Genomic DNA, 26,449 nt, shown 5'->3' on the forward strand with positions numbered 1-26,449 from the left:
GTTTATTTTTATTCACCTTAATAAATAAAATATCTTTTGAATTTTCAACAAAAATTACGGGACTCATTTTAATTCTTTAGAAAAAGATAAAAGTAATTTATAGTTCATCTGAAATTCAAAATAAATTCAGTTAATTGAAATCGTGATCCTCTAAAATTCAAAGAAGATTTACGTTAATTTCTAAAAAAGAATTAATATAAATCTATTTTGAATTTAAAAGAAAATATAAATAGACTTTTTTTTTTCTAGGACATTAAATTGGGCCCAATAATTACTGTTTTTAATTAACTAAATTTTTATAAACTAAAGAGAGTATTTTGTCAAGAAGGATTGCTATTTGCTACCCTTTTCCTTCAAACTTGCAAGAACTTCGGTGCAACTCAACTTGTGAGTCACAGCCTGTGGTTTCTGAACAAGAGAGGTAACAAAATGCAGGTATTCCCAATATCTTCAAAACGCTCTCTTCATGTTTCTATGCACGGGTTCGATTCCAAAGTTAATGCTGTGATACCATTTGTTTTTTCTTTTATCGAAGATGCAATATAAGTGAATTACAATCAAAGTTTTGAAATTTCGTAATCGAAATTAATTATGTGAAGGATTTGTGCAGGCCAGTGATCGCTTTAACATCAATTCTCAACTTGAGCATCTCCAAGCCAAATATGTTGGAACTGGCCACGCCGATTTGAACAGATTGTGGGTCTCTCTCTCTCTCTCTCTCTCTCTAATTTTTTTAATTTTTTTTTTTTTTAGAATTTATTTATTACCCTTTTTGTTCTTATTTGTGTGCAGTGAGTGGGCAATGAACATTCAGCGTGATAGCTATGCATCATATATTGGGCACTACCCTTTACTCGCATACTTTGCTGTTGCAGAAAATGAATCTATTGGAAGAGAACGCTACAGCTTTATGCAGGTTCGTTCTCTTTTTTGCCCCTTCACTCAACTTATTAATTTCAGCTTCAATTTTTATTCTTTTTTTTTTTTGGTCCCCTTTTTATAATAAGAATGTACAGAGTATGATTTGGTGTGTGTTTGTTGCTGCAATTTGGCTTGTTAGTTCTATTGTCCTTTTTTCAGCCTTTTGACATTAAATTAAGTCTTTATCTCATATCCATTAGTTTGTTTCACTGTTATTTTAGTGAGATATATTGCGGCCAAATAGGTTGTGTTAATCACTGTTGTTCTCGTTCTGTTTATTTGGGAGATGAACTTTGTCATCTTACTTCAATCCCTTTATTTATTTGTTTATTTTCTGATTACTCTATTTCTGTTCTTTTTAGGAGGACTAGTCCTTTTATTTTTATGTGATATTCCATTTGTGTATGCGCATAGTTTAACATAGGTCCCGAGTTCTATGCACTAAAGAAGTGCATGTTGCTAGCTTGTTATTTTGTTTTTATTTCTCTTTGATAGGAGACAGGAACTCAAATATACTTGAACTTATAGAGTATGTTGAGTAGAAGCTGTTTGTTTTCCCCTCTTTCTTTTTTGCCTGGAGTTATTCCATAGATGAACTAAAGGGAACATGTAGTTGAAATGATAGCGGTGAAGAGAAAGGACATGTATGTGGTTTGTGCCTTTTAAAAAATTTAATTGTGAGGAGATAAAAATAGGGATGTTCAGCGGCTAGATGGTTAGAACTTGCTCTCATGGAGCTTATACCAGTTTTTTTAGCAGTTTTTGAAGGAAACAATAACTTCTTCATGCCAAAACATTGATGCTGTTAGATCTATGTCAATAAGCATGATCGTTTATGATGTTGAAGAAATTTTCCTTTCTATAGAAAGTAATTTGATTAGGTTAAGATTCTTGAAGTTTGGCATGAGATTTAGCAATAGGGATGCATAATGGGTTCCTACACACATCAACTCATAGTAGGTTGATTTTCTCTTATTGATTACATGCTTACTACATTTTGATCTAGTTTTACTTACCCTTTTCCTTTGTATTTATGCATGTTGATAATTGATTGTTTCTTGCATGCAGTGGTTTATATATATATATATATATATATATACGTTTTCTTTTTGGTTTTTTTTTTTTTGTGGGGGGGGGGGGGGGGTCGGCGATAATGATGGAAAAGGAAAGGGAGGAATATGTAGTTTTCATGTTTGAGAGTTTTAGAAGGGAATAGAGGGGCAGGGAATAACTGCCGGGAAAGCTCTATCAAGAGTCCTTACTTTTCCCACCTCAATTTGGGAATTTTTTTGAATGTTTTCTTCTAATTCTTTAGATAAAATAAAAAAAAGAACACATAAGAAAATTCATCTGCTAAGCAAAGCTAGCTGATCTCTTTGCATATCTGACAAAGAAACCACTTTGTATTAGCCTATGTTTGAGCTCCATAAAGAGGCTAAGAAAATCAGTTATTAACTTTATCTAATAGAAGATGAAGCAGCAAAAATTTGTGTTAAAATTTCTGGCATTCCTTTCTAACTAGGAGCACCAAGCTACAGCATACACTGTACACCTTCAAACACTCTGGACAGATCCTATATTCTTAAAAATTACTGAGTCTATACCACAATTATCTAGCAGCTGAGCAATGTGAAATTAAATTGATGCTAGCCTTGCAATTGGAGAAACAGCATAAGAAAAACATTAGGGTAGAGAGCTTTGCGTGGTCTGTGAATCTCCAACTACATTTGTATTAATCCTTTTAATTAGTGCAGTCAAATTCAAAATAAAACATTTCACATAGAGGGGACCTTGGACTTCCAAAAAGAATTAGCAATTGTCCTTGTTGGGAGAATAAAGAACTGAAATTAGGATTTGCATGGAAAACACTCCAGAGGATTCAAGAGTCAATATCCTTTTATCTTCTGAAGAAGAACACAAGAGTCAAGCAAACCATGAAAAGATTCTAGTTCCAGAGCTTCTCTATCATAGGTTTTGGGGAAAATGGAAATTCCAAGAAATGGAAAACTCCTGCCAAGGGTTGGAGCTGCTAAACAGATGGTGGTACAGAGATCATAAATGATAAAGGAGGGTATAGGAATATAGAAAGGTTATCCCCATCTTCTCCCAAAAACTTGGAAGTTAGGAAGAGACCTATTGTCAAGCTCTCTCTCTCTTTTCTTTTTCTTTTGATTCCTTTCGCTTTTCCTTTCAGCTCCCAAACAAATGCAAATTCTTTTCCTCTTCCTGCTTTCGCTTTTCCTGACCATGTAGCATTTCTTCCTATTTCACTTGAAGTTCTCAAGGAAATTGGTTAGACTGTAGTATTTTAGGAAGAGTAGTTATTGTTTTACCCTACTCTTATTTATTTTCTTTGGTCTTGCTAGCCTCGTCTTTTTCTGTCAAATTGTTTTCAACTCATCAGTCATCACTAATTACTCTGCTTGTCAAGATTTGTAGTTTCTGTGAGAGTACAAATGCGTCTTTTCACTTCATCTTTTTTGGTTTGCAAATTTTATATGTGTATATATATATATATGGGGTTCGCATTCATCATTTAACATGACACAAAAAAGTATCCTACACACACAACATTTTGTGGGGCCCACACTTTTTGAAGCACAAAAAAAAAAAAAAAACTACGGCACGCAAAACGAATCTCTATAACATTACACAATCACTTTTCTTACAACATAACTCTTATAAAACTCTCTCTCTCTCTCTCTCTATATATATATATATATATATATATATATATATATATATATCTATATATATATATATATATATATATATCGAGACAGACAGACAGAAAGAGATGTGTACTTCGAAATCGGCTTGGTTTGAGATGACAGATGCCTTTCAATTTTTCGAGTTGAGCTTTTTCCTAATGTATACATCTGTTTAACTCAGTTGAATCTGTACACTGTTCTGTACCTGCAAGATTTTATTAAAATGTGATCTGATATTGCTCTTTATGACAAATTTTTATGGGTTGAGCCATAGTATCTTTCCATTCTTTTGGGAGAAAATGAACTTCAAGAAGAATTATTATTTTACATTAAACTAATGTATTAAAATATCAAGAGCATACTTGATACTCCTTGATCTCACCTAATATTCACTATGCAGTTCCGAAAAAATAGCACTTTGATATCTGATTGTAGCATTTTTTTCAAGGTATCCTTATTTAGGAGCATCATATGAAGTTGCTTAGTGCTTGATCTTACTAAATAATATGAGCTATTGGATAGCGGCTAATTTGTCTACAGGCTGTTACATTTCTTATTTGACAAATTCTACCCTTTTTTGCAGAAAATGCTCCTGCCTTGTGGTCTGCCTCCCGAAAGAGAAGAAGATTAAGAATCACCATCTGGATTATAAATGGATCATCGCAGCACATTTATAGTCTTTTGACAGTTTGTTATACTGTGTTATTTGATTGAGGAAAAAGATGGCTGTGTGACCTTCATTAGAGATTGCTGCATCTTCCTTCTTTAGCTTGTCGATGCTTAAAAGCTTTAGTTGTTATGGAACTTGGAAAATTAGGCCACGAGATGACTGAGTTAAGCTTTCTTTACGTTGTCTTTGTCTTTCTTAAATGATGGCCCTTTAAAGTTGAATGAGCATACATGTGATTCTCCCTTGTACGCCTAGGATTCACCATTCATTTGAGTTGATCAGACTCATTATTCAGTAATCTAATATGCATCATTTGTGACAATATCATAGGCTATGTTAAACTATCCCAAAGGCACAACTATTATAAGACCTTCTACAATAAGGTCTCCTAGACGTTGTGCCCTGATACCACCAAATGTGTCGCACTTATTTGAAAAGAAAAAAGGTTACATTGACTGCTTAGACGTGATTAATTTTTTTTTTATTTTTACCTCTTGTGCCTCTTCTTGGTAGGTAAAAATGGTTGTGTCCTTTTTGTTTTGTAATTATTTTCTCAATTCAACTAATGGATCGCGGGAACATACACTTTGAATTTGAAAGAAAAGTGTTCGAAAATATAGTTATTTTGAGTAGAGGGAGAAATGCATTGGAGTATCGCTGTGTAACATGAATCCAAACTTATAATAATGTTCACATCTTAACAAAAAGGGTTTATCATCTAGCATTTAACATGACCACAAAAATTTTCCTACACACATAACATTTTGTGGGGTCCGCAGCAAAAAATAAAATAAAATTCTGGCACGCAAAATGAATCTCTATAACATAACACATTCACTTTTCCTACAACATAACTCTTATAAAACCCTAACAAAAATAACTTATTTGTGGATATTATTAGGAAGGTTATACAAGTACGGTGTGTGCCATAGATTAGAGTAATATACAACAAATGACTTTAATATTTGATTTTATTAGTGTAAAAAAATTATGTTATTATTTAATCATACATTGTCACATTATTAAAAATATTTAACTCTCACAACAAACACCTCAAAAGTCACACGTGAGGATGTATGACTGTAAAAAAAAAAAAAAGTCTACTAAACTCAGCAATGACTGTTATGTTGTGTTAAAAATTAAAAAATTAAAAAAATGCTATGATATTATGATTGTATAAAGTTTAACTTTGATGTATAATTTTTTTATAACTATTATTCAATAATGTGTTGCTATATTATTTAATTTTCAACTCAATAAATGATGTGACCATACATAATTGAATGGTAATGTAAAACTTTTTTTAGTGATAATGTATCAAATCAAATTTAATTGTATATAATAAAATAAGTATATCATTTAGGTTAATGAGGATGAAGCAAGGCAGCAAGTATTTTAGAGGAACATCCTTTTTGTTATTTTTGTTATTTATGTTTTCAAATATATAGTGGTTTTAGAAGAACAATGAATTATAATGACGCTTAAAGCATGAGATAAACTGGGAAACAATGGAGACGAATAAATTAAGGAGTAATTATACTATCCTCTTCTGAGATTAGCACTTATATTACCCTGACATTGTTCTTGTTTGTAAAATTACACTAATATTATTTACTTTATGCAGTGCTCTTACACTCCCAATTTTTTTGTTTTGTTTGAATTGCTGCTCATACTTCATTTTCTTTATCTACGGACCAACACAAACTCTCCTTAAAAACAACAAAGTAAAAAAAGACAAGTGTTAATTACCAAAAAAAAAAAAAACGGACAAGTGTTATTTTTTAAAACGAGAAAAGTGTCAGTATAACAAGCATTAACCTTAAATGAGGTTAGTGTAATTTTCAGAAATCAATAGATAAGACATAGATTTTAAAAGAAAAGGAAAAAAATATATTTAAAAGATATTAACGCACTTTGAAATATTTAAAAACGAAAAACTAAAGAAAATGAAAAATAAAAAATAAAAAATAAAAAATAAGTAAGAAAAATATGTAAGAGATCTATGAAAATGAAACAAAAGATAAGGAGTATAAAATTGTATTTTTATTAATTTATTATTATTTTTAACATTATAAATAAAAAATTTATTTAGAAATAAAACTATAAAAATACAAAATTATTAAAAGGGTGTTTTTCCTTTGGTGTTAACAAGGGTGATTTATCATTTATCAGTAACATAAGATATTTGAGCGTAGGAGGAGAGGGAAGAGATAGATAAAGAAGATGGCTTCGACTATGACTTCTTCTACTTCGTGTCTTGCATCTTTCTTTGTTTCTTCTTCCCGTATTTCTTTGCTTCCTTCTTTATGCTTTTCGCAGAGCCATTCAAACTCAACTTCATTTCCTTCTGCAAATGTAAAGGTTGTAACTTTACCGTTTACATCCAGAGAACGGCTCATTACCAGAGTCACTGAGTACAAATTCCCTGACCCAATTCCTGAATTTGCAGATGCTGTGAGTTTTCTGTTCAATTTTTTGGTTCCATCAGATTATGAAGTCATAAAGTTTATTCCTTTTATTTTTTTTGTGGGTTTCAGGAGACAGAAAAATTCAAAAACCACCTTCTTACGAAGCTTTCAAAGAAAGATATTTATGGAGAATCACTTGAAGAAGTTGTAGGAGTTTGCACAGAGGTGGGTTTCCCGTTGATTTGGTTGCCCACACGTTTTTTTTTTTTGTTGTTGTTGTTGCTGGGTTCTGCTCTTTGTTGAGTTGAGTAATAAATTTTGTTTCCACTTGGGGTCCATTTGATTTTATCTTAATTTCTTAATTTCGATCTTAGGAAAGATCTCATGTTTGAGGGTTCTCCTCTACATGAGACTATGATGAATATAGGGAGTGGGAATAAGGTTAATGATTATTTGATTATAGTACATAAGTCTGATTCATCAGCATGCTAAACTTTCATTTAAAGCATCCCTTGTCCCCTTGCTCTGTATGTGTTTGCATTGATGTTTTCTGGTTTAGTTCGTGGCTTTTCTGGTCTTTGTCACTGATGATGATGGGAAATAATATCTTCACATGTGAAATAAGGTCCCGTAGAACTTATTGAATTTGGAAGAGATTTTTGTGTTAGAGAAAACTATTATTACAACAAAAGAATTCATGAGGCTCAATACCTAATAATATGAGATGGGGATACCACAGGGTTGGTTGTATATTTAGTTTAGGTCAATATCACCTTTATACCAAACTAGTTATGTGTTAGTTTAGTTTGCAAAAATTCGCAGCTTGCATTTATTTCATCCGTAGGCATTATGAGATTGTAAAGTTCTACAAACTGAGTTAACATCTTGTACAAAAGTGAATGAAACTAGAAGTTAACAATATGAGGATTTGTCTGTGTATGATATCAATATTTCCATATTTTAGTCATTGGAAGGGTCCATTTAGAATCTATCTTTCATATTATTGGAAGGGGAACCTTGACACAATATCTGGTGTTGTTGTCATGTGAACCCGAGGTCTCAGGTTCGATTCATGTAATAAGTCTCTTGCAAATGCAAAGTAAAGCTGTCTATTATAGACCTAACCTACCCAATGGGTCTTTCAACTTTGATAGTTTGATTGTGTTACAAAACATTTCAAATGCAAACTAGATGCAGCCTATCTCATTACCTTTTGTTGGCATAAATTGATTCTGTTCATTGTTTGATTTCCTAAGGTAGTTTGTTCTATGAGGATTTTCTTTGTACACCAATGTTATTTCTTGAGCTTGAGTATACTAGTGAAATATGTGGCTGTTGATTCTATCGTTATACATTGAATTGAACAGATTTTTAGCACTTTCTTAAATTCCGAATATGGAGGACCTGGTACACTCTTGGTCACTCCTTTCATTGATATGAATGATGCTTTAAATGAAAGGGGATTGCCCGGAGGGCCACAAGCTGCACGTGCTGCTGTCAAATGGGCTACAGATCACGTTGACAAGGATTGGAAAGAATGGACTGGTGGTGATAGCAAGTAATAGTGTACCTCTTATTGTATGTTAATCACTTAGTTCTCTAACAACTTGTGTTGGTTGCTTATGTTGTAAGAGCTAAATGAGCAGTTTTGATATTTATTATTATCTCTTAAGATGGACAAGAAAATGGGTAGATAGTAAGTTCAGAAAGATTGTTGAGAAAAATAATTATTTGCTTATTCTGAGATCATGGAGCTTGAAGCATTTGGTATATTTTTTATCCAGTATTGTCTGTTTTACTTTCAAAATCAATTTTCAAACCCTGTGCTGTGCTGTTTCAAGTGGCTAGGCTACATGAAGGAAAGACTTGATGTTGTGGACTGGAAGCAGAGGGGAAGAACATGATACTTCTTTCCCATCCTATTTTAACATTTTAAAGTGGGAACGGTTATATTTACAAATTCAACTTATGTACTATGGGTAGTACATGGATTCAAAAGTGTGCTACCCATCATAGTACATAGTTGAATTTGAAAGTGTATGTAAACAAAAAATTTGTAAATATAATTTTTTCCTTTTAAAGTTGCAAGATTTGTTCCTAAATTTTTAGACTAGATAAGTTGAACTAACATTACTAAGAAATAGCTTAGGTAGGCATCATCTAGAGTTTCGGTATTTGACATTATAACACATTCAATAACATCAGGGTTATGTAATTCAGAAAGGTTTGATACAATTAGATTGCAGATTCAAGATTGCATGAAAAGAATGGCACAATGGCAAAAATACACTATATAAACAAAAATGTTATAAATATAACTTTTTCCTTTTTAAAGTTGCACTACTTATTCCTAAATATTGAGACTACATAAGTTGAACTAACATTACAAAGAAATAGCTTAGGTAAGCATGTTTCGGTATTTGACATTATAACACGTTCAATAGCATCAGGGTTATATAATTCAGAAAGGTTTGATCCAATTAAATTGCAGATTCAAGATTACATGAAAAGAATGGCACAATGGCAAAATTATAATTGAAAAAAATGTCTTTATGAGTACTGAAGCGCTAGAGGAAGGGGTTGAACCTTCGACCTTGTGGTTAACAGCCACACGCTCTAACCAACTGAGCTACTCCAGCAACTGGTCCCAATGTTAATTTGGTTGCTATTCATTATTAATTTCATTGTAAATGTTATAAAGGTACAATTCACGTTAACTCCCAACCCCAGTTATTAATTTAATTAATATTAATCTCACGACTAGACTATTTCTTTAGCCAGTAATACCTATGAAATTTCTAGGCACCTAAATTATTCTGAGTGTGACATTGATAGAGAAAACAAAACCATTTTTTTGTTTTTCAACAAAATATTAATATGGCTGCATCCAGTGACGGAGCCACGTATGGTTTGGGTGTGGCCTTGGCCCAGGTTAAATTTTAATAAATTGTATTTAAAAAAAGTTATACTTACAATTTTTTTTTTTACAACTTCTTATAACCATATCTTAACACCGTTGATTTCCGTCAATCAACGGTTATTATTTTCGCAAATTAAACTCATTAATTAATTATTAATTCACAATAAATGATAACTGTTGATTGACGGAAATCAACGGTGTTAAGATATGGTTGTAAGAGATTGTAAAAAAAAGTTGTAAGTATAACCTTCCTCTTGTATTATTGTATATAATTATATAATTAATTATAATTTGATCCGGATTAAAATTATAATTTGACCGGAGCTACAATTTGTAATTTGGCCTTATCTAAAATTTAAAATATTTTTGATAAAAGATTTGGGTAAGTTGTATTAGGTTATGTATTTAATTTTTATTTACATAAAAAAAATATTTTTAGTGAAATTAAAAAATATTTAATAAAATTATAACTCTTCTTAGTAGTGTCTGCTCAGGTGCTCTGTATTTAATATGATTTAAATATATTACGATATGAACTAATTAAAATTAAGAAAAATAAATACACATATAATTTTTTGGTTCGAGCTCAAATTGATGATTTTTTGACCCGACTCAAATTGGAGCCCACTCCGCCACTGGACATCAAGTGATCTTTTTTAATTGTCAAGCCACAAATATTCTGTGTGATAGTATTATTTTATTTGACGTATGAAGCTGGCCAATAAAGATCCCTCTCCCAGTTCCCATCATTTGGTGAAAGGATAAATTTTTGGAACACAACTTTTAATCACAACAGGAAAAACAATGTTTTGAAAATACTCCCTCACAATTCGAAACAAAAATTGATGGATAGCCTTGGCCTACTAGAAAATTAATTATATTTATAGCAGATAATACGATTAGGTTAAGGGTTTTATAAGAATTATGTTGTTGGAAAAATGATTGTGTTATGTTTTAAAGATTCGTTTTGCGTGCCGTAATTTTTTTTCCTTTAAAACATGCGGGTCCCACAAAATATTGTGTGTGTAGAAAATTTTTTGTGGTCATGTTAAATGATGAATGCAAAACCAGTTTATGCATGTTTTGAAAAAATTATCATTTTTCCTCCTTTCTCAAATTATATATCTATATGTTATTTCTTAAATTATTTATTAATCTATCTTTATTTGATCCGACACTTTATTTACTCAAATAAATGACTTACCTTAAAAAGGGAATAATTTAAAAAATACGACTTACTTGTCTTTATTTATCAATGGCTAGGATTTGGTCAAAATTTGATCAAACAAAATAAATTAGTATATAGTTTAAAAGAAAGAACATATTTATTTATAATTTGAAAAGGAAATAAATTGATAAAAAAAACTTCAAAACAAGGACAAAATCATCAATCATATTTAAAAAAGGGGAAGGATATTGTGACAACCAAGTCGTGTTACTACCAAGTGACTACCAATCAATCTCACCGTTAGATCGATTATACTGATCCAACGGTTATATTTATTTCCATCTTTGTATGGTCATGATTCCCCATATTTAAAGTGACAACATTAAATATGAGAAATCATAACCATACAAAGGTGAAAATAAATATAAAGTATTAAATTTGGGGAATCATGACCATACAAAGATGAAAATAAATATAACCGCTGGATCAACATAATCGATTTAACAGTGAGATTGATTGGTAGTCACTTGGTAGTAACACAACTTGGTTGTCACAATATCCTTCCCCTTTTAAAAAATAAGGCCGAAGCCAGAAAATATTTTTGGGAAAAGTGTGTATCATTTTAAAGGATGTAAAGTTGTGTCATTTTAGGTAAGAGAAAGAGATAAATAAAGAAGGAGAGAGAATGAACAAAAAATATAAAGGTGTGGGTCCCATCTCTTTGTGAGAGTGAAATTAATGACATAAATTGTATTATTTAAAAGGACAAACACTTTTCCCAATATTTTTTTGACATTCCAAAACCACTATCCTATGACAGCAATAGCGGAGTGGTGTCTAATTAAACGGATCAACATCAATGTGTAAGCATATAGTCTATATTCCACCGAAACTGACACAAAACACGAGATACGACAAGATACGATATGCTGACACGTTAATTTTAAAAAATATTGTATTTCGATAAATTAGGACACGTTTTGATATTAAATAATATTTTTAATATATATAATATAATTTATGTTTAATACATATAACAGTTCATAATAAGTCATATAATCAATTAAATATTCAAATTCCATAACATAAATATAAAACAAAAGTAATTTTTGATATATTGTTAATTTTTTATGTCAAATTCCATAACAGAAAAAAATTGACTTATAAATTATTTTTATTTAGTTAATAAAATAGAATTTAGACCTAAAAAAACGTGTCGGAGCTTTGACTGTATGTCAGAAACACGTGTCAGAACATGTCAAAATGTTGATCGCGTGTCCAAAAATATTAATCGCGTGTCGGAACGTGTCGATGTTCAACACGTGTCCGACACACAAATTTTTTTAAAAAAGGCATAGCAATATATTTATAGGAAAACCATTCTCTTATGTCGTAGGAGAAAGCAATCTCCTACTTCTCACTCTTTGATTCTTGTGTCATATCTTTCTTTTCTTTTTTAACAAATGTGGATCCCACCACATCTTGAATCTACAATATGAGATATCTCATCTCCAACAACACGAGAAAACAGAGACTAGTTATATGGCAGATTTATGACTCTGAACATCGACTTCATTATTAGAATACTGTTTTATGCAAGAGGTAACCAGAATATTGATATTACAAGAAATGAAACAGTATTTAGCTAGGAGGCACAACAATATTTGTGTAATTGAACAAGAATTTGTTTGCAATATACTGTAAGAGTTTCTGGTCTTCCATATAGGCCTAAGATTGAAAATTACAAAATCCAGCTTCATGTGACTGCAGTCCCAGTAAATCCGAATGAAAATCTTACTCCGAAAAATATGATTGAAATTGAAAAGATTAATGTTGAAAGTTACTATCAACGTTGACTGCTGAGGCCAGTAGCCAGGCTTGGACTAAAAAATATTGGGAATGGAATCTCCCATTAAAAATTTTACATGACTTGGTTATTTTTAATTTTTGTTTTTATTTCATTCTTCATTAATGATAGTTGGATCCTACTTATTTAATATATGTAAAAAGATATATAGACATAAAATTTCACATACCAAGTCATCTGAATTTTTTTTTTTTTTTTTTTTTGATATCAAGTCATCTGAAATTTTAATATGAGAGGATTAGCCACCAACCAAGATGCTCACCATCACCCTAGTTATTGGAATCACACGATTACATACAATTTATCAAGCCAGCAATTCAGATCTGTGTAATACATACATGAATATATATCATTCTATATAACTGATACAAATTGCTCATACAATTCAATTTTTTTTTTTTATGATTTTCTTTTATCAATTCTCATTTTTTTTTTTTGAAAAGTCAATTAAAATGAAGTTTTTAAATAACAAAAATTAAAAAATGCTATTAAATACATCTTATTTGATTTTTTTCAATATAACATTTTCATTCTTCTAAAATAAGGACTTCACAAAATTAATCATTCCATGTGTCCTATTTGGTTATTCCATTATAATTTTTCATTTTTCTGGAACAGGTGTTTCACATCACTCGCTCACTTTATATGCACCTTATTTGAATATATCAGTTTTCTATTTTCATTCTTGTGAAACATAAACTTCATGCAGTCACTTTACGTGACTCGCTTATGACTTATGACTTTGTGTTTTGAGACGTATGATTAAGTTGTTTTGTCAATTTCTAAATTCTAGTTTAAAGTTTATGACATTGAGCATTATACAATATTTAGATGATATAAAAGAATAAAAAAGATTATACTCATAGTATCAAGACCAAATGGCCGGTGCCCATTGCAGTGGTTAACATTGGCTGTTTGAATCCCAAAATCGAAAGTTTGATCCTTGAAAATAACTTTGGCCTTTACCAGACCCAGGTCAAATTACAAAAAACAATGTATATATCCCCAAAAAAAAAAAACAGAGAATGTACTAAAATTAGTTAGGTAGGTGGGTTTTGGCTTTTTATTTTTGTTTTTGAAATCACAGGAAGTTCAAATTAAGGGAGGCCTACCCTTACATAAGGTCAGGAAAAACTATCAATCTCTTTAAGGATTTAAAATGGGATTATATATTATCTACCAAAAAGAAAAAGTTAAAAATCAAACCTAAACCACGATATTGGTCATAATGGTATTTTTTTAATATGAGCTAAGAGTGCTTAGTGAGAAACGAAGTGCTCCTTGGCAAAAGGAGTTTATTCTTGTATATTTTATAACATGATGTTTTTGTAATAATAGTAAAAATAATAAAGCCAATAATAAAGATAATTTTATCCATAACTCGTGGGATCCATGTGAGGTCATGTAAAGAGAAAAGAGAAAAAAAAAAAAAAAACATAAACCCATTTCTGCAATAAAAGCAAAAATATTTTTCCTGTCATTTAATAGTAATAATATTTGCAAATTTGTGGATAAAATTTATTTTGTAGATAGAAAAAAATGCCCTTGAAGTAGAATTATAGCATTTTGAGCTTCAGCAAGAAATGGAAAGCCAATTATTTTACCCTTTTATTAATAGAATGATTACAACTACCGTAAGAGCTTTTTCAACTATGAAATATTTAAAAGAAAACTTCAAAATAAAATGAGAGCCTACTTTCTTAATGATTTTTTATTAGGTACATTAAAAAAATTGAATAGAAGATTTGTACGCATAATGGGGATGGAGATATAAGCGAGGTGGACTTAGAGGACGCGTGTGATGATATGAATAGAAGATTTGTACGCAGAATTAATACACATGAAGTTAAGGAGGCTTTAAAGAGGATGAAGACTAATAAAGCCTTAGGGTCTGATGGTGTCCCTATTGAAGTGTGGAGAGGCCTGGGGGATGTGGCAATAAAATGGTTGACCAATCTTTTTAATAAGATTCTCCAGACGAATAAGATGCCTGATGTATGGAGGAAAAGTATGATTGTGCCTATCTACAAAAACAAGGGAGATATACAGAATTGTTCAAACTATAGAGGCATTAAGCTAATGAGTCATACTATGAAGTTGTGGGAGAAGATTATTGAACATCGCTTGAGGAGAGATACCAAGGTTTCTGTAAATCAATTTGGATTTATGTCAGGAAGATGTACCATGGAAGCAATTTTCTTGATGCGACAACTAATGGAAAGATACCGAGAAAAGAAAAAGGACTTGCATATGGTGTTCATAGACCTTGAGAAAGCATACGATAGGGTTCCAAGGAAAGTTTTATGGTGGGTCCTGGAGAAGAAAAAGGTTCCATTAAAGTATGTAAAGGCAATCAAGGATATGTATGATGGGGCTACTACATGTGTAAAAGCTTGTAACGGATCATCAAGTTATTTTCCTATCACGGTAGGTGTACACCAAGGGTCGGCTCTAAGTCCTTACCTCTTTGCCTTAGTTATGGATGAACTAACAAAAGATATTCAAGAGGAAGTGCCATGGTGTATGCTTTTTGCAGACGATGTTGTGCTTATTGATGAGAGCAAGGAGGGTGTTAATAGAAAACTTGAATTGTGGAGAAGCACATTGGAATCCAGAGGATTCACATTAAGTCGAAGCAAGACTGAGTATCTGAAGTGTGAGTTTTCTCTGGTACGAGATGGGGACCAAGAACCTGTGCATCTAAATGGTCAAGAGGTACCCAAAAAAGATGCTTTTAAATACTTGGACTCCATTTTACAAAACGGTGGAGAGATTGATGAGGATGTAAATCACAGAATCAGAGCAGGGTGGATGAAATGGCGCAGTGCATCTGCATTTTTGTGTGACCGCAAAATCCCCCTGAAGTTAAAAGGAAAATTCTATAAAACGGCAGTAAGACCGGCAATGCTATATGGAGCAGAATGCTGGCCAGCACATAGGCAACATGAGCATAAGATGGGAGTAGCAGAGATGAGGATGTTAAGGTGGATGTGTGGTTACACAATGATGGATAAGATAAGAAATGAAGATATTCGACGAAAGGTCGAAGTAGTACCGGTAGCCGAGAAGATGAGAGAACATAGATTGAGGTGGTTTGGGCACGTGATGAGAAGACCCATGGATGCTCCTGTAAGAACAGAAGTTTGTTACCAAGAGCTCAACACAAAAAGAGGCAGAGGTAGGCCGAAGCTTACTTGGGGGAAAGTAGTAAAACAAGATTTAATGGAGTGGGATATAGATTGGCGGACAGTATGTCTTAGAACGGAATGGAGAAAAGCTATAAGTATGGTGGAGGGTTAGATCCGCTGTTATTCCTATGTTCCAGATGGTCCCTTTTTAGTCCTTTTTCCCTTCATTTCCCCCACTTCTTCTTGTCCCTTTCTTTTTTACTTTTATTTATTTATATATACATATATTGTTATTTTATTTTATCTTATTTTATATTTTTATTTTATTTGTTTATTTTTATTTATTTATTTTTGGCTTTTTTACTTTTTAACTTCTTCTTTTTTTTAACTTTTTTTTCAACCGTTTTGTATCTTTCATGTGGGTTCATCTACCACCGACCCCAATTAATTTGGGATAAAGGTGTTGTTGATGTTGATGTTGACATTAAAAAAATTGAATTTTAATACAAATTCAATTATAGAAGAGTTTAACAATATACAAAAACATAAACAGAAATTAACTAATCTTGATTTCTGTAACAAAACTCTTTCAAACTTTTATATTAAATTTATATTGTATTGTAAGTATTTTTATATCTTTTATTTTTGCCCTCATCACAAAAAATCTTGACTCTACCACTGTATGAAAACCCGAGCTGTAATAAAAATGATTTACAATTCACGATTAAAAAGTTAACTTAGCTGATGTCGATTGCTGTTTGATAACTTTGATGACAAGCGATAGAGGACTAATTCAAAATAATTCATTCTTGGGTTTGATTGTTAAATAATTGGGTTGACAATAAATGAAAGAACACTGAAACTTGGTCCGTAAATTGCAGATGTATTCTGCTACAAACCTAAAATATAACCAGCAGCTGCCAAGAACGAATTAATCTACACACTCTTCCTGGACTTGGCCATCTGTAGAAGCAGAAAAAACTTAGGAAAGTTGAATACAAGCAAATACACATGAATATATGCGTGCATATTAAAAGCTGAAGAAATATTAAAGATTCTGAAAGCCTCACCAGCAAGATTGATGGCCAAATTTGCTTGAGCATCAGCCTCGGAGTTGAAGTTCTTGACAAGGGAAACATAAAGTTATTTTCAAAGAAACGCTTAGATAAAAGCATCAGGAATAATCTTATTCTTGCACAAATATAAGATTTAAAAACGGAAGCTCTTATCCTAAAACAAAATCTCAAAGGAAAGAAGGGATTTTTACACAAATGATTCCTTGAAGAGAAAACCAAAATATTTTTTAAAATAAATAAAATAAAATAAATTCAGGACATGGTTGAGTTTAGAACGCCTGTTTATGGAATAGAATTAGCATATAGGAAATAATGCCCCATCAAGTCATCAACAAATTGACATTAAGAAGACAAACTAAACGAGAAAAGGGATGTTGCGTTTATAGTATTCAATTAAACAGTTCTGTATCACTAAGGAGACAATATATAATCCTTCATCTCATTGATTTTTGAGTATTAAATACTTAATAGGATGGCCCCTCGGGTCGAACAGGTTCCTGCAATTCATGTGTTTCACACAGACAAATTTTTAAAGTAAGGAGACAATATATGATCCTTCATCTCATTGATTTTTTAGTATTAAATACTTAATACGATGTCCCCTTGGGTTGAACAGGTTCCTGCAATTCATGTGTGTTTCACACAAACAAATCTTTGAAGGGGACAATCGCTCCCTTAGGAGATTACAGAAGGCATTACCTTGTCGCATTTTTTCATCACTTTTACTGCAAGCACTTCTTTCACATTAAGGCATTCAACAAAAATTGCTAATATAAAAACCAAAAAAATTCCATATACACCAACAGCTTAGAAAAATGTACCTACCCTAAGAACATGACTGATATGGAATGACAAAAAATTATCCTTGAGTTCTTTTGCCACCTTATACAATGTAGATAAGTTCTCGTTCTTGACCTTCCATGAACCATCAATCTGTTTCATGCAGTAGCACGAGAAAATTGAAGTGAAACAAACTGTAAATAATAGAAATCACTGACCAAATACTTGCAAATGAAACAAGATTAGAAACTAAAATGTACATAGATTAAATCGGATGCTTTTCCTGTATTTCGTTGGTATTTTTCAAGCGCAAATTACAGTTTCCTATTATGTGGTTTACCCCGAATTACTTTGCTCCCATGTGGCACATATAATATCTCACTTTATTACCCGGGGCTTATTCCATTATTGCATCCCGTATGGTACAAATTGGAATGAAATGAGTTCAAAGTGTAATCATGTGTCAGTGCCAATAAGTCACTCACATGCAGCTAACTGTTGCAAAATGGACGGGAAAAAACTTCAGGTAAGTATGTGATGATGGTATGAAGCAGAGGGTGGTAAACTGTCAATTTATACACCACTAGGAGACAAAGTGATTTCACATCAAACCACGGGTGGAAGCTGTAATTTATCCTATTTTCATTCCGTAAATTCAATATTAGATGATAACTCAATATAGAGATGAATGATGACTCTTACGTTTTTTGTTGGAAAAAAATTCCCAGAAGAAAAATTTGATAATTTCAATCACCTTTGTCAAGTTGGTTCCAAGCTACCTCCAACATTAAAGTAAATACGTCATAACCATCCTAAATTTGCTTTCTAAGTATTTTGTGATTTTTAAACTTGGGGTTATCAAAACTAGCAAGCCAAGCATACCTAGGATTCAACCCAAAAATGTAGAGATGGGACTTAATTTTGGCATATCATTATGGATTTGATTTTATGTGGGTTGATTTAATCTTATTTATGGTTATATATTGTTGACTTTTGCCTCATTGCAATTCCCTGTGACAAGAACCATCATTAGCGTAGAAGAGACAATCAGCTTACCAGTATTGAATATAATTATGAATGATTTATTATTACTATCTTTCGAATTTTCACTCATATCCTATACTTTGTTAAGACGAGAGTCCTATCATGTTTACAATCTATTTAAATTTTAAAGGCTAAAAGGCATAGATGGGTTGACAGTAAAGGCTATATTAATTGCTGAGCGGAGCAATTTTTTTTAGGTTGCAAAGGAGGTGCTATAACCTGGTGAGGGGATGGGAAAAGGTGGGCTCAAAATGAGTATTGAGACTCAGCGGAAATGAAACCTGACATCAAGTGCTTCCCAAGGAAGCTGGGTGCCACTAGGCTACAAGGCCATTGGCAAAGAGGACAAAGTATTTAAAAATACTCTTCTGGGTCATCTCTCAAAGTGAATCAAGTTTATCACAATACAGGTTTTATTTTAAATATAGTTCTCACATATTTGTTTAAATCAAAGAGAAGGAAAAAGAACAACTAGACACAATCTGAAGAAACAACAAAAATATACAATAACAAAATGTAACAATTTTAAGTGGAGGGAGCGGGAGATGTCACTAAACATTTAATCATGTTAGAATAACGTAGAGTGAAGAATAAAAAATGGCCAACCTGCATGCAAACAAGTTTGGAGTCACCTTGGATATGAATACCAGTAAATCCCTTTTTAAGAGCATATTTCATTCCCAATATCATTGCACGATATTCAGCAGCATTGCATGTTGCAATACCCGCACCTTCACGCAACCTACAAATCTTTAAGGTAATAATAGTTAAAGAGATTAATAGTTGTACGCAAATGATGCATAGATACAGAAATATCATATACCAAACGTCCATCATTAGCTCGTAGAATAGCCCCAGCACCAGCTTTTCCAGGATTTCCTTTTGATGCACCATCAAACTCAAGAATACAAGTCCGCTGCACAAGGATAAATGACTATAAGGACTAGGTTTTACAGGTATATCGAGATCTAAAATGTAAAAACATCAAATAAGCATATTAAACGTAAATAATTAATCAAAATATTTCATTCAAGACTCTAGGATACAACTCAACACTAGCAACTAGAGAGCCCTCCAGTGATCACCCTATAAAACTTGAGTCTGTAATTAAAATGAAGAGTAGGAAATAATGTCACTAGCCCAGCTTGTCACCCAATATTTTAGGTCAAAATGAAAGGAAATCCCTTCAATTATAAGTCAATTGCACAAAACCCCCTGTGATTCAAAACTCAGCAACTTGACTCCTCAAACTTATCAAACAGTGCAATTGACTCACTACAAGGTTATTTTCCACAAATAAATGATGGGTTAAACTTACAGTGCTCTACATGGTTAAATTTTCCCAATATTATTGAGATCGTACCAATCATCATTTTTCTTTCTGCAATTGACCTATAATTGGAGGAGGTTATGTTCACTTTAGCCAATACTTTGCTCAACATCCTCAATGAGCAATGACAGGACCAGAGTAGCCCCGACAGCAGCATTGCAGCACCTCCATTTGACCATCTCATAAAACTTGACTTAACAGTCAAAAAGCAAAGCAACAAATAATGTGATTGGCCCTAACTATCACCCATTATAGTTTACTGATTAAAATACTCATGGTTAAATGACAAATCCTGCATATGGAGCAGATGTAGCAATGGTTGTTTATGAAATAAGGGTAGCCTCAAGCAAACATATTTTTGCATGCATGAGCATTAGGATGGTTTCCACTTACAGTATCAAGTGAAGGTGCTTGGGCTAGCTTGACTTGCTTTCTCAAGGGATCTTCAGAGATGGATGTCAGACTAGTTATATTCTGCTAAGCAAATAAAGATATGTCTCAATATATTAAAACGTTTTCCATAAAAAAAAGTTTGGATAGTGCTTCCAGTTAGGAAGAGTCAACACAAAAAGAAAGGATGACAGATACTTCCCTGAAGAAGCACTGATTGAAGTAAAAACAACTGGTTTACAGATATTTCACAACTTAGATCCACAACATTTTCTCATGTCGCAATTGACATTAGACTCTTGAATGGAGGTTCCGTGACTGAAAATGCAAGTGAGTGTAGCATCTGATGCAGCTGATAATCCCGTAGTACCTTTATTACGTTATTACCAAACAATGACTCAAGCCTTTTAATAAGTTAAACTTTTACAAACATACACAGCACTACCAATCACACTTGACTCTTTATTATTATATAGTTACACAAGTGTATAATGTTTCACAAACATTATAAGATTCAATGCCATGCAAGAATCCTATGCAATCAAATATAACATAAAGTTAGGAACACAGTTGAAAGAATACAAGGTAAGAGACATGGGAGAGGTGTCATAAGCATATTACATCTCAGATATATGAAATAATAAGGAAATTACATATTTTTCCCAACATGAAAGTGATGACAAATTGATAATTTATAAAACAACTGTCAAATATAGCATCTTAGTAAACAGATATATAATCCCTGGATCTTTTCCTTCTTGATTAGCATGCTGTGGTTTCAAATTGTGCTGAACTTACCACATTATCTTCTCCAAGCACTCGCAGAGATCTCTTTTTAGATACATCCTTATTTGATGTGCCCCCTTGGGTAGAAGAAGGATCCTGAGACATACATAATAAATCTTCTTATTTGCTTGATTCACAAACCTCAAACTTCTTTAAAGGGAGTGAACTTATAGTGGTCCGGGACCAAGAAAAATAGTGTAGGACTGAGGTGAGAGAAAGAGAGAAAAAGTTGAGGAGAGAGGAGGGAGAAAAAATAAAAAATAAAATTTAATACAGGTGTCAATTTTTGAATGGAAGGAGCACGGTGATTCGAGAGCATATTAAAAAATTCCCTTTAAAGGGTATTTAGAGGGTATCTTGAAGAAAGCATAAGCCAAGGGAACAGAAATGTGACAGTTATAGTATAGAATACTATCTTTATCAGAAAAAAAGTAAAATTAATATAAAATACTATTACCTGCTAAATAGTTCTTTATGATGTAAGCACAAAACGGGTTTTATAAATTTGTAATCAAGAATGAAAGGAACCTAGTTATTAAAAATTGAATATGCATTGGAACATGTTTAAAGGATTCTATATATAAGATTGTCTTGCAAGAATATCAAACAAAAAAAGGAATTATTCCCATCAATCACCAATGCTCTGCTAATATGAATGAAAAATATATTTTTACATTATCTGAAAGCATATTATGTTATAAATTCAGATTAATCTGCATTGAGAATTAGTAAACATCTTCAACTCGTGGTTAAGGATGTGGATATTGTGAATCAAGGATATAAACTTATTGTAGATAAGAAATACTAGTACTTCTGGAAGTTAATATAAATTTCCAGAGAACTAAATATCTTCAACTCAAAGCTAACGGTAACCTTTTCCCATGCTATTTTTTGACAGATGATGCATTCATAAAAAAGAAGAGAAAATTCAATGCATTGCAACAATTATTTACCTGGAAAGGGCAAGGAACAAGCATGCCAAACAAATCCTCTTTTAAATCAGCAGCTCTAATTGTGTATAAAGCATTCTTTAATCCGTGCGAGACAAGATACTCCTCAGTGTCCTTCGACAACGAATATCCCTTGTATACACTAACAGGAGGATCACATACCTACGAGGTGACACAGAAGGAAGCATTTATTTAGCCTACCACAACAAAAAAACACCACAATGTTGAATTTTGAATAACCTAAAAAAAAAAGGCAACTTGAATTTTGAATACTAACAATGGAAAATCATGCTCACAAAGATCAGAAATATAATGGCTGTCAAACAGACCACTCTACAGTTTCAATGAAACATTTTTCTCACCTTCAATTTTGATAACCAATAAAAATTCAAAAGTCACAAATGCTTAAGCACGTTAATACTTCCAACATATTATAAACAAGACAAACAAAACCAAAATCAACAACAAAACACTATATTATAGGTTTCCGGAGAGAATTACAGAAGATCCAACTTGAGCCTGGGAATCACTGAGATTATTGTAGATTCCAACAACGTCCCCTTTCCTCACCACAAAGAAAGCATCCTTCTCCTGCTCCATCACCGCTTCAGTATCCACCTTCTTCAACCGAGAAGAACCACTGTTGCGCGCTTTTTTGGTCGAATAGCACCGAACACGAAACTGAGTAAGCACGAATTCTGAATGGAAAGACCTAACACCACGATTCTCTGATTTTCTCGGAAAAGAGCAAGTGGAAGAACATCGGTGCAGAGAGCAGTTCGCGACGAATCGAGAGGTCCTTCCGATTATGGCAGCAGTGTAAGATGACAGTGGCGACAAGCGGTTCATGACAAAGAAGAGTTCTCCAGATTGACCGGATACCCCGCGCGCAAAATCAGTTCCTGTTTGGTTGCTGAGAAAGTGGAGGAAAATGCATTGTGGAATCGACGGTTAACTCGGAAAATTAAGTGGCTTGTGAAACCGCACCAGTTACTCGTTGAAAGTGAAAGAAAGACAAGAGTGAGTGAGGGGCGTTGAGGTTTATGGATTGATTTTTGGTACCCATTGTTATTCGGGTCAGGTTTTGATTTTGGAGCCCCGAAGCCCGTATCCAAATATTTAAGAAAAGATGGCCCAAAGAACTATGCGACACATGCGAAAAAATTTAACAGGCCCATCATTGTAAATGAAAATTTTTCTTCTATTTCTACCCTTTTTTTTTTATTTTTCCCCTCTCTGTCCCTCTTTTTTTCTATTTTTGGGAGGGACCACCATGGTCCCGTCTCACAAAAAATCTTCTCCGCCTATAAGGATATATTGAAAGCATTTTTTATTTTTCTTTGGAAGATAGCTTTTAAATTGGGTAATATTATTCTAATGTTACGTGAGATAAATTTTTTCTTATATAGTCACAAATTAAGGGTAGGGTCCATTCGACATTTTTCTCTCTTTTTTATTCTCTTTTCTTTAAGTTGTGAGTGCATGAGAGAAAAATTCTCTCATCTAACATATATAAGAGTAATATTTTCCTTGTAAATTTTATCAAAAATAATAGTTATAACTGTACAAACCTGAGACCGGATGAATATTTAAATTATGTTAAACTAGCTGCTATAAAAAAATGGTCAGCAATAATCAATGTAGATTTAATCCCAACAGAAATGAACTCATCACCTTTAGCCAAGTAACGAAGTTTGAAGTGGTTAACTAAATTATTCAACACAAGCAAATGATCTTTTACAAATTCACAAATAACGTATCATATATATTTCTCACCTGAACAATGAAATGTAATACATATATCAGCCTAAACTAACTCAATCATTCATTTTTATTTTATTTTGGGTGGGATAGGTTGAACTCAAATTACATCTTCTTCTTTTTTTTGTAATTACTTTACATCTTTACATTTGAGGTTGAAATCCCATATAGATTTTGTAGAGAAATATATAATTTAAAATATAAAATTATTAATGTATCTTCACCTAACAGCTTCAATTTTAACATTAAAATGGTTCTTTGTATGGAATTATAGCCTCTAACTAATAGTTCTACAATTTTCAATTTATTTGGCAGGTATCAAGCATACTTGAACTCTAGCTACATGGAACAACTTCCAGAGTTGCAAAGGTTCACGGCAATGGATAGTTCAATGTCAAATTGTAGGTCTTGCAAGAAGGAGAAGCAAACACTTGGCCAATCATAACTATTTTTGTGCATTGTTTTTTGTTTAAAGGTAGAAGAAGGAAGACTGTAGAATATGGTAAAAAAATTAATAAATAAAATAAAATAAAAAAAACATGACTAGATCGTAGCATTTTATTTATATTTTTTTTGCAAGTCTCTTACAAGCATTTTTGTACGATTACCCTTTGGACCTGTGGCAACTACGAGCCCATTCCAACAATTGACTTTTAGAAGACTTTGATTCTCTCCTTAAACTTTGAACAAAAAAATCATATTTGAATTCACAAGTCGTAAAGAATAATGAACTAAATTACATAAAATGAACGCCATTCTCTATAGACATCACTTAATAAAAAGAAAATGAAAAAAAGAGAGTCTCCGTTACCCATCACTTAAAATGTTTTATTCATACATTGACATGAAATATAAATAGAGGTGTTCAAAATGTCCAAAAGAACTAAATCGATCCATAATCAAACTGCTCCACGTTTTAAAAATCGGTTTCATATGAAACCACATTTTATTTTATAAATTGGTTATTTACCAAACCATAAAAATAATTGGTTATCCATGGTCAGGGGTGAAAGTGGGCTGGGCTGGGCCAAACTTTGCCCCGAAAAGCCCAAGCCTACGTCAAAAAATTTTAATTTTGCCTGGCCCAAGCCTATTATGAGTCAAATTGTTAGCCTAACTTCGCCCGTTTATAAAATAACAAATGGCCTGACCTAGCCCATTAGCCTGTTAATTTTTAACTTCAAGCAGAACCATGAATCAACTTTACAAAATACTCAAATTCTGTTGCTAAATCAAAAATCATAATTTCAACGTCCAAACAAAATCATAAATCACAACAACACTCATACAATCTGCATTTAAATCACTTTCGAAAGCAAAATGTTCAAACTAAATAACATATATTTCATCAGATCCAACAAACAAATCCATACTATGTAAATTAAAATAACTACATGATTCCAACAAACACATCATGATGCTTGTAGTAAGTATAACATCTCCTAAAATCTTTTAATATATTCATATACACAATCTAACAGGCTTTTTGACCCTTTTGTCCCTCATTAAATAATTAATAACCAATTTGCCCCTTCCCCAGAACTATCCACCATCATGCCCCCATTTAGTCGATTAAGTTGCACTTTTAATCGACTAAATGGGCAAAACTCAGAAATCATGAAACGCGAAATTTAGTAGACTAAATACTCACATTAATCGACTACATTCGTTGCACTTTTAGTCGACTAAGTCCATTATTTAGTCGACTAAATGTCGCAGAAAACCCTATATCCAGACCTCTCTCCGTCTCATTTTCATTATATTCGAAATCAAAACTCCTCTTTCTCTTGTTTGTCAACTGTGATCCTTCCAATCACCCTTCCATTTCATCCCACCACCTCTAAGGCATAATAATTGTGAAATCATTGTCATTTCCCTTTATTTCTCAATTGTTTCCCTCAAATCCGAAGCCAAAACCCTAAAATCTGATTCCTACCCCCAAAATTCGTGTGAAAGATGAGCTCAAGTCCAAACATGTATGTTACCATGATTTACTATGATGGAAAGCATTATGAAGGCCCCAACGGTGTTCAATTTGAAGGAAAAACGAAAATGTTGAAAATCAAACGGGGCACTACGTACAATGAGCTGAAAGGGAGGATTCACCAGAAATTGGGGCTATACGGCAGCCATGGCGTTCAACGGATGATTGCCAGGGTAGAGTCTACAGTTGGTAAGGATGCTATATTCTACATTGGTAATGATATATGTGACGATGAAGATGTGGACTGTGTCATAGATGCATTTGGGGACCGAAAATTTCAAAACTTTATTGAGATATATGTTGAAATAGACTGTGGTCAATCTTCATCTGCACCTGTGCATGGAAGAAGTCAAAGTCAAGAAGACAGAGTGGTCGGATTATCTGCACCTGCACCTATCTTAAGTCAGATAACACTGAGGGAAATAGACGAGGATGAGGATGAGCATGACGAGGATATGGACAGTGAAGACGATGGTGAACCCGAGAGTGTTATTCCGCTGGGTGACACCTCAGATACGGACATAGAGGGGAATTTTGACGCTGATACTAGTTCAG

The 26,449-nt window shown here is 32.7% G+C and overlaps 3 protein-coding genes and 1 non-coding gene across 5 annotated transcripts; 2 read left to right on the forward strand and 2 right to left on the reverse strand.

Moving 5' to 3' along the window:
- The first annotated feature begins 314 nt into the window (after positions 1–314).
- On the forward strand, positions 315–4,683 carry LOC133302903 (uncharacterized protein At4g14342). Its single transcript, XM_061502728.1, has 4 exons — positions 315–435; positions 611–696; positions 793–916; positions 4,216–4,683. The coding sequence occupies exons 1-4, from the start codon at positions 430–432 to the stop codon at positions 4,261–4,263; spliced, it is 264 nt and encodes an 87-aa protein (XP_061358712.1). The 5' UTR covers positions 315–429; the 3' UTR covers positions 4,264–4,683.
- A 1,782-nt stretch (positions 4,684–6,465) lies between these two features.
- LOC133302902 (protein PLASTID REDOX INSENSITIVE 2, chloroplastic-like) lies at positions 6,466–8,636 on the forward strand. Its single transcript, XM_061502727.1, has 3 exons — positions 6,466–6,756; positions 6,840–6,935; positions 8,078–8,636. The coding sequence occupies exons 1-3, from the start codon at positions 6,526–6,528 to the stop codon at positions 8,270–8,272; spliced, it is 522 nt and encodes a 173-aa protein (XP_061358711.1). The 5' UTR covers positions 6,466–6,525; the 3' UTR covers positions 8,273–8,636.
- A 639-nt stretch (positions 8,637–9,275) lies between these two features.
- Positions 9,276–9,349, reverse strand: TRNAN-GUU (transfer RNA asparagine (anticodon GUU)). Its single transcript has one exon. It is a non-coding gene; the product is annotated as a tRNA-Asn (tRNA).
- A 7,194-nt stretch (positions 9,350–16,543) lies between these two features.
- On the reverse strand, positions 16,544–23,140 carry LOC133302898 (uncharacterized). Of its 2 annotated transcripts, XM_061502720.1 has the most exons (9): positions 22,651–23,140; positions 22,153–22,311; positions 21,212–21,295; positions 20,417–20,497; positions 19,517–19,609; positions 19,300–19,443; positions 17,695–17,802; positions 16,864–16,915; positions 16,544–16,756 (listed from the first exon to the last, which is right to left on the reverse strand). In XM_061502720.1, the coding sequence occupies exons 1-9, from the start codon at positions 22,996–22,998 to the stop codon at positions 16,725–16,727; spliced, it is 1,101 nt and encodes a 366-aa protein (XP_061358704.1). In that variant the 5' UTR covers positions 22,999–23,140; the 3' UTR covers positions 16,544–16,724. The 2 variants fall into 2 exon arrangements, with proteins under 2 accessions (XP_061358704.1, XP_061358705.1); XM_061502721.1 differs by lacking the exon at positions 20,417–20,497.
- Between the last annotated feature and the right edge of the window lie 3,309 nt (positions 23,141–26,449).

This window comes from Gastrolobium bilobum, unplaced genomic scaffold, assembly GCF_033153095.1.
Source record: "Gastrolobium bilobum isolate Gb01-03AN ecotype WA unplaced genomic scaffold, APGP_CSIRO_Gbil_v1 utg48796, whole genome shotgun sequence".
NCBI classification, from domain to species: domain Eukaryota; kingdom Viridiplantae; phylum Streptophyta; class Magnoliopsida; order Fabales; family Fabaceae; genus Gastrolobium; species Gastrolobium bilobum.

What these genes read in the sequence shown, in the direction of transcription:
- LOC133302903 (XM_061502728.1), top strand. An exon ending in CACGCCGATTTGAACAGATT is followed by an intron (nt 697 to 792) that starts GTGGGTCTCTCT and finishes ATTTGTGTGCAG; the next exon opens with TGAGTGGGCAATGAACATTC. An exon ending in AACGCTACAGCTTTATGCAG is followed by an intron (nt 917 to 4,215) that starts GTTCGTTCTCTT and finishes CCTTTTTTGCAG; the next exon opens with AAAATGCTCCTGCCTTGTGG.
- LOC133302902 (XM_061502727.1), top strand. Translation starts at nt 6,526, where the DNA reads ATGGCTTCGACTATGACTTCTTCTACTTCGTGTCTTGCATCTTTCTTT. An exon ending in TTCCTGAATTTGCAGATGCT is followed by an intron (nt 6,757 to 6,839) that starts GTGAGTTTTCTG and finishes TGTGGGTTTCAG; the next exon opens with GAGACAGAAAAATTCAAAAA. An exon ending in TTGTAGGAGTTTGCACAGAG is followed by an intron (nt 6,936 to 8,077) that starts GTGGGTTTCCCG and finishes TGAATTGAACAG; the next exon opens with ATTTTTAGCACTTTCTTAAA.
- LOC133302898 (XM_061502720.1), bottom strand. Translation starts at nt 22,998, where the DNA reads ATGAACCGCTTGTCGCCACTGTCATCTTACACTGCTGCCATAATCGGA. An exon ending in GAGCTAATGATGGACGTTTG is followed by an intron (nt 19,444 to 19,516) that starts GTATATGATATT and finishes ATTACCTTAAAG; the next exon opens with ATTTGTAGGTTGCGTGAAGG. An exon ending in CCAAACTTGTTTGCATGCAG is followed by an intron (nt 17,803 to 19,299) that starts GTTGGCCATTTT and finishes TGCATGAAACAG; the next exon opens with ATTGATGGTTCATGGAAGGT.